The sequence below is a fragment of the Buceros rhinoceros genome, unplaced genomic scaffold, assembly GCF_000710305.1.
Source record: "Buceros rhinoceros silvestris isolate BGI_N320 unplaced genomic scaffold, ASM71030v1 scaffold4264, whole genome shotgun sequence".
NCBI lineage: Eukaryota > Metazoa > Chordata > Aves > Bucerotiformes > Bucerotidae > Buceros > Buceros rhinoceros.
The window spans coordinates 4,826-12,301 of NW_010407527.1; the positions used below are offsets into that span (position 1 = coordinate 4,826).

The 7,476-nt window shown below is 39.9% G+C and overlaps 1 protein-coding gene across 1 annotated transcript in view; it reads left to right on the forward strand.

The window, feature by feature from the left end:
• Nucleotides 1-869: 869 nt before the first annotated feature.
• ITGA2 (integrin, alpha 2 (CD49B, alpha 2 subunit of VLA-2 receptor)) overlaps nucleotides 870-7,476 on the forward strand; it is a gene marked incomplete at its 5' end in the record, with an annotated part of 48,237 nt that continues 41,630 nt past the window's right edge. The window contains one exon of the mRNA XM_010134490.1: nucleotides 870-1,063. Within this exon, the coding sequence (XP_010132792.1) occupies nucleotides 870-1,063 (194 nt within the window). The remainder of the gene's footprint in view (nucleotides 1,064-7,476) is intronic.

Here is a 7,476-nt window from a genome sequence, read left to right on the forward strand (position 1 = left end):
GAACTGATTGACCCCTCCCTGTACTCAGCACTGGTGAGGCCACACCTTGAGCACTGCATCCAGTTTTGGGCCCCTCACTACAAGGACACGCTGGAGCATGTCCAAACAAAGGCAATGAAGCTGGTGAAGGATCTAGAGCAGAAGAACTTGAGGAGAGGCTAAGAGAACTGGGGTTGTTTAGTCTGGAGAAAAGGAGGCTGAGAGGAGACCTTATCCCTCTTTACAACTACCTGGAAAGAGGTTGAAGAGAGGTAGGTGTTGGTTTCTTCTAAGTAACGAGCAATAGGACAAGAGCAAATGGCCTCAAGTTGTGCCAGGGGAGGTTTAGGCTGGATATTAGGGAAAACTTCTTTACAGAAAGGGTTGTTAAGCATTGGAACAAGCTGCCCAGGAAAGTAGTTGAGTCACCATCCCTGGAGGTCTTAAAGGACGTGTAGATGTGGCCCTGAGGGATGTGATTTAGTAGTGGACTTGGCTGTGCTGAGTTAATAGTTGGACTCAATTTTCCTAAAGGTCTTTTCTAACCTAAACAGTTCTGTGATTCTAAAGTACCTTAGCAGGGCGTAATGTTCTTGTTGTGCTGTAAGCTTAACTGTTGTGCTGTAAGCTTTGTATGCCGTAAGGTAGGGGATAGCAGACCGTATTCCTTGCCTCCCTTCAGCTAAAACACTCCCAGTAGTAATGCTGCAACTTTTGTTAAGGCAGACAGCGGACGAGTCATTGATCTCAGTCCACAACCTTACATGACACGTAAAGAGTGCGAGACTGACGTTGTGCATGGGCACATGGGTACTGCAGGGAAGAGGCGGTTGTTTTTTTTTTCTTGCACATGTCAAAGGGTACACTCTATTTTTCTTCTGTCGGGGGAGCTGCCACAGATCCAGGAGCAAGATTCTTCTTTAATTGCTTCTCTGATAATTGTAATCTTTCTGTTAACAGGCCTTCTTCATAACTGCTGTGAGGCCTACAATGTTGGGCTTCTAGAAGCAAAAATATTTTCTGGTCCATCAAGAGAACAGTTTGGATATGCAGTTCAACAGTTTATAAATGAACAAGGCAAATGGTAAGCAGTTTGAACAGCTCGTTGTATGTCCAGTTAAAAGGTTATGGAAAAAATGTTGCAACTTGTTTTTCTTTAGCAATTCCTCATTTCATTTAAATGTGTTCTGGTTAATTCTTTTTTATATTAGAGTTATCTTTTTGCAAATAAAATACTATAAAACAAAAGTTGAAATAATCTAAACACATTGCATGTGAAGATTCAGGCTTTTTACACAATGCAGTCTGAGATCTTTCTTTCTGTTAATCTTTTACTTTCATCTCCAGGACACTGGTTTACTTAGACTCAGTTCCTGTAGAATTCTCATTTCATTTCTTCCTGTACCAATAGTATCTTTCTTACACATTACATACATGTGGGATGTTCTTCCATTTTAACGTTGTTGAGATTAGATCAAATGGTTAGAGCTGGGAAGTTCTACTTAGTATTATTAAAATTAACTGAACTTAAATTTATGTCACTGTGTCTGGTAAGTATTGTTTGCTTCTCAAGGAATGGCATTTGAATGTGTGTAATAACACAGTCCTAGAAATGTCCTCTGCATCTCTTCAGTCACGACACTTGATGTGAAGTTCGCTGTTCCCAAAACATTGGGCTTGATGAGAAATTAATGAAATTTTTTTTCTAGTAATGTTGGTTTCAAAAATAATTTTTAAATATTAACCCAAAGTAAACCCTATTCTGCAGCCTTAGCAACCACGAAGCTGAAGGTGTCTTTCATGGCAAGACTATACAGCTATAATTAGTTCAGTGGTACTCAACTACTCTAAGTGTTTATTTATGTATACATGGTTTTAAGTCTGTAATGGAAAGTCACAGAAGTTATATAAATTATCATAAGCTGAGACAACATTTTAAATGTGCCATTCTCTGAGGATTAAAACAGCGTCAGAACCAAAATAGCCACAGACTAGCATGTTTGCTTAAGTGATGATGGATGGATAGTAGTTGAATATTTTCTGGTAAAAAGAAACTAAGATGTCAGAATCTGGAAGTCATGGAAATGCGTATGAAAGTGTGTTTTACAGTTAAAGATTGGGAATGCCTATGCAAAAATATTGAGCTAGCCGAGACATTTATACATAGCCCTGCACAGACATACTGTGGAGCTGCAATTGGTTGCATATGCAAAGATGTAAGACTACCTAGATCTCACCATGTCTCTGGCATTACTGTGTTTACCACTGGTGACCAGGAGGCAGAGTAAGAAAGCAGAGCTGTATCCTTCAAACTGAGAGCACAGCGTTTCCTCTCCTGCTGCTGGCTAGGCTCCCAGCCTACCCCCACTCCTCGCCTCAAGTTGTGATGGCTTCTCACTGTTCCTGCCTGCTTTAATTATGTGTTTAGTCACCCATAGATCAGAGCTCTCCTTTTTTTAAAACTTCTGTGTAAAGTCATTGAAGGAGAACAAGAATGTCTGCCTGAAGTGAATTGAGTGCTTTGGCTCATACACGAGAGAAATTACGTCCTATGTTTTATCCTACTATCCTATTTAGTTTTTCTAAAACTAAGTGTGGCAGGAGCACTAGATTCCATAGTCACCCAAGCCATTTACATTTTATATTTCCCTGTTTTATTTTTACTTCTGAGATAAAAACTCTACTACTTAAAAACTCTCTTGATAATATGTGGTGGAGTTCAGAAAAGAAAGTAACTTTGGATGAACTTTTCCTGTCTTCTTGCATATGAATATATATGAATATTATGAATCTGGGAAACTTTTTCTGTAGATAAGCATTTCATAATTTGTTCATTCACTGTATGGTGTCTGTCTGTAGCTCCAAAAGCCAGGGGAATTTTATCACCTCTTGTTTGAATAACCATGACTTATTAGAGACTCTTCAGGGAAGAAAAGCTCTTTTCAGTCTCCCTCTCAAGAAATCATTAGACAAAAAAAAGTCAGTCATGGTTTACTCTCTTGTTCTATTAATTTCTAGGCTATTTTCTTTTTCTTGGGGCAATAGAGCTTTTTCTTGTGTGCATTGTTTTTAAAAAAGACAACATTCAAGCTGTTCAATAGAGTTGGTTTTGCCTATAAGCGACATAGAAGCTGCAGTCCTCATGCAGAGTACTTGCTAACGTGGCTGAACAAGGACTGAGATAAACATCCAAGCTTTGCGTAAGAGCAGGATCCCTCTTTCTGTCAGAGGGGAGCATTTATCACTGTGTGCTTTTATGAAGAGACCATCATTATGCATCAAGAATGTGATGCACTCAAACTGTTCAGACACAGTGGGGCTGCTCACCACATTAAACACTGCTGCATTGGCACCAACGAAGAGATTATCGAGAATCTGAGATCCACCAGAAATTTCACCACTTCCTAGACCTTGCCTCTGTTAATAAAATCACATAGTGCTATATTAAATACAGTCTTTAAAAATCTGCTGTAATGGGAGAGGCAGAAAAAACAGCAGATGCTAGTTACATTATTCAACTGTGTTTTTGGGAGGCACATCTCATCAGGCAATAAGGGCTATGGAAAATGAATGGAGAGGAGAATTTTATAGAACTGGAGCTGCATGCAGCAGTATGTTGTCACTTTTGCGTGGAGATTAATTTAGAGAGAACAGGGAAGACAGTGCAGTCAGGAACATAGGGTTGTAGAGGGGGCTGGTGTGTGTTGGGAATCTGTGACACAAACCAGCAGGGAGTTTGTGTCACAGCTCCCAAAAGAGAGCCCTTCTTGTGTAGTCAGATGATCCAGGATAATTGGACACTGGTCTGCTGTGCATTGATGGGCACTGATGGAATGTGGTGTTTATGAATAAGGACAGAAAGACTTGCTCGTCAAGCACAGCTCAAGCTCTTCAGAGTGTCTGGTGGGAATTTCAGAACCAGAACTCTTTAATGAGCTCAAAGAAAATTGTGAACACCAAAGAATCTCATCACTTGAATTTTTTACCACACAAGTAATTAGCCATTTCAGAAACAACATTCGGTTTACACTCTGGTTCTCCCTGTCAGGAGATAATCTTTATTTGAATATTGAATTGAGACAAGATTCTCTGTAATTTTATAAATATAATCTTTCAGAAAGGTAGCTTGTTCACTGTCGAGTTCATCTTGAATGTGCACACCCTGAACAGCAACTGATAGGACATTTTAAAAAGATAACAGTACTTGATGCCAAGATTTGGTTGTATACCTCTCTCAGGCGAGGAAAGTTGAATAGCTGTTTGTTAACATGCTTTTTCCTTCCCATACATGTCTTCAGTGCGTGGACACATCGCACAAGAGTGTCTCAGTCTGCTCTCGAGATTCTGTTTGGTATCAAGTTGCAGCTGCCCTGCTTAGCTGTGTCTGCATACTCAGGATTTGGAATTTTTGAAGTTTGTTTTGGCATTTATGTTATGGGATTTTCCTGGTTCTAAAATATTTTGTTTCGTTCTGTATTGTGTCAGTAATGACATCTTAATAAGCACTATCCTTAGTAATGTGTCACATAATCATTGCACTACTAAACAGATTTAGAAATCATTGCATACTGCTCACTAGTCATCAAAGCCTAGCAGCCTTTCTCCTGGAACGGTGCATTGCCTTTTTTACACAAAAAAGATGTTTTGCCAAAAGAACAATTTCAGTGGCAACTGTTGTTGAAATCAATACATTTTCAAAGCCTTCTCATTTATATAAGTAGGGTAATTGCTGCCAACTTCTGGGGGTTTTTTTAAACAAAATTCTGCCATAGTTGCACATCCATCTTTTCAGTCCATTAATCTCTTCCTGTAATTCTAGTGAAAAGGGCCACATATTTAAGAGGTCCTTTCTACTTTTATTTTCCTATTTCCTGTTAGCCATCTTTGTGTTTAAAAAAACACACTAAAGGGCAAATGCACAAAAAGGAGGGGAAAAAAAAAAGAAACCAGGAAACATAAAATGTGCTCTGGCAGCAGCTGGGAATTCACCATGAATTCTTGATTTTGTTTTCTGCTACATCACACTTTGCCGGTTACTAGCTTTGTCATGGTGTAATTTCCCAGAATAATTCCTGTTACGCTTTGATCTGCCACTCCTGCAGCCTGTGTGGCATTGCTGCTGAACTTTATTTGACTTCGTGTAGTTCCAGTGCTTTGTATGTAGTGTTGGAGACTGAATAAGAAGATGAATAATATAATCGGTGTCAATATACATGTTAATCACTATAGTATTATATAAACAAAGTCTACAAGGATAGCAAGGAAGTTTCATAAAAATAAATACTTGCCTCATGGCTGAAAAAGACAATTCATATGCTATACATGTTTATTTGGAAACAAACATTTTAAAGTATTTTAGTAGTAATTTCTTGTGTTCTTTCCTGATAGAATCTGTTTCACTCGGCTTTGTGTGCATCCTGTTTCATCACGGTAAAAGATCTTTTTGTTGTCAGCAGGATGCTAGCCGGATACCCTTTTGCTTTCTTCACTTATGATATTTCGGAAAGATATGCATGCACTTTCCCATAAGTCTCTACTGTAATGATTGTGGATTAAGTCTAGTATTCAGTAAGGCTCAGGGTGTAGGAGAAAGAATAATTTCAGTTATATCCTAGGACGTCACTGCTGAGCAGCATAGAGCCCATGGATTGAGCACAAATATGCCTGCTGAAAGGGAGAGAAATGCTTTTTCTAAACTCTGTAGTTGGTGTTTGTCTCTAGTTTATGCTAATAGCAAGGGTGAGGGTTGAAGCTGGGTTTGCATTTGGAGTCAGCTGTTGCTCCAGAATGCTTCTTCTCCTCATCCTTTCATTTCTTACTCTGCATGAAACTGTGCTTTGGGCTTCAGGATAATCCATAACTGTAGAGCGATGCAAGTACAGTTCAGAAATTTACAGTGAGTTTCGTGACCAGACAGAATGGTGCGGGGTTATTTCCAAGATGCATTAAGGTAATTGTTTCAACAGTACCTGTCCTCCTGCTGGGACTCCAGGAAAAAAAACATGCCTTCTGGGAAGCTTAGAAAAAATACGCAAATACTTATAAATATACACAGTTCAGCTTAAAAGGTGGTGCTGAAAAGCTGCTTCTGTTTCAGATATTACACATGCAGTGCTGTTATCCTTTTTAAAACAATTTTGTGTTTCCAGGAAAATTGTTAGCCCTTTCTCTCTCGCATCAGCCCGGTTAGCATTTTGTAACTGTAAATAACTCTGAGTACCTAACAAGGTGGGGAGACTGTAACACCATGTCTTCCTGCTGTCACTCACTATTGACTGACTCCAGCCCATTGTATCACTGCGTTTCCAGGTTCTGTCACCTATCAGCACATTCCTGATGGAGTACTTTCTCATAAGATCTGATTGTTTGGTCCTGAGCTATGGTGGTTCTAGTTTCCACTGTGAAAAGAGGGTTTATTCCCCAGAAGATAACAAGATGATCAGATGCCTCCTCACAGCTAGTGTAACGTACACTGGTTTTATGTAGACAGGTATTCATATGAACCTGATTAGCAGGTTTAGAGATGCTACAAGTACCCAAAGTCCTGTTCCTGCTGCCCGCATAATCACTGTTTTTCAACAAGGTAGTTGAGGAAGAAGTAGGTATTTTTAAATTATTCCTCACACAGAAAATAGAATCTGAAGCTACCCCCAACCGAACTGGTAAAACAGAGTAACATTATTTGTATTGTTAAGTTTGTCTTTAACTGAGATGAAATAAACTAAAAAAAAGCTAGAAAGGACTCAAACTCTTGCTTGTGCTTCTAAAACAGTGTATTTTTATTAAAGTAATTTTATTCAAATTGCAGCAGTAATGTGATACATAGCAATTGCTTTGAAACATAATAATTTCATAAAATGTGTTCTTTTTATAGTGCGGGGTATTTGCATTACAGAATCACAGAACCATCTGGTTTAAGATAACAGAGTCCAGGTATTCACCCTGCACTGCGAGGGTCCCTAAACCACGTCCCTCAGCACCACACCCACATGTCTTTTACAATTCCAAGGATGGGGACTCCACCACCTCCCTGGGCAGCCTGTTCCAATGCTTAATGACCCTCTGTGTAAAGAATTTTTTCTTGATATTCAACCTAAATTTTCCCTCATGCAAGTTAAGGGCAGTTCCTCTCATCTTGTCGTTTGTAACATGGGAGAAGAGTCTGACCCCCACCTCCCTACAGCCTCCTTTCAGGTAGTTGTAGAGAGTGATAAGGTCTACCCGTAGCCTCCTCCAGACTAAACAATCCAAATTCCCTCAGTCGCTCATTGTAAGATAGGTTCTCTAAACCCTTCACCAGCTTTGTTGCCCTTTTCTGAACCTGGTCCAGCACCTCAATGCCCTTGTTGCAGTGAGGGGCCCAACACTGGACACGGTGCTCCAGGTGTGGCCTCACCAGTGCTGAGTACAGGGGGACAGTCACTTCCCTACTCCTCCTGGGCACACTGTTGTTGATACAAGCCAGGATGCCATTGGCCTTCTTCTCCACCTGGGCAC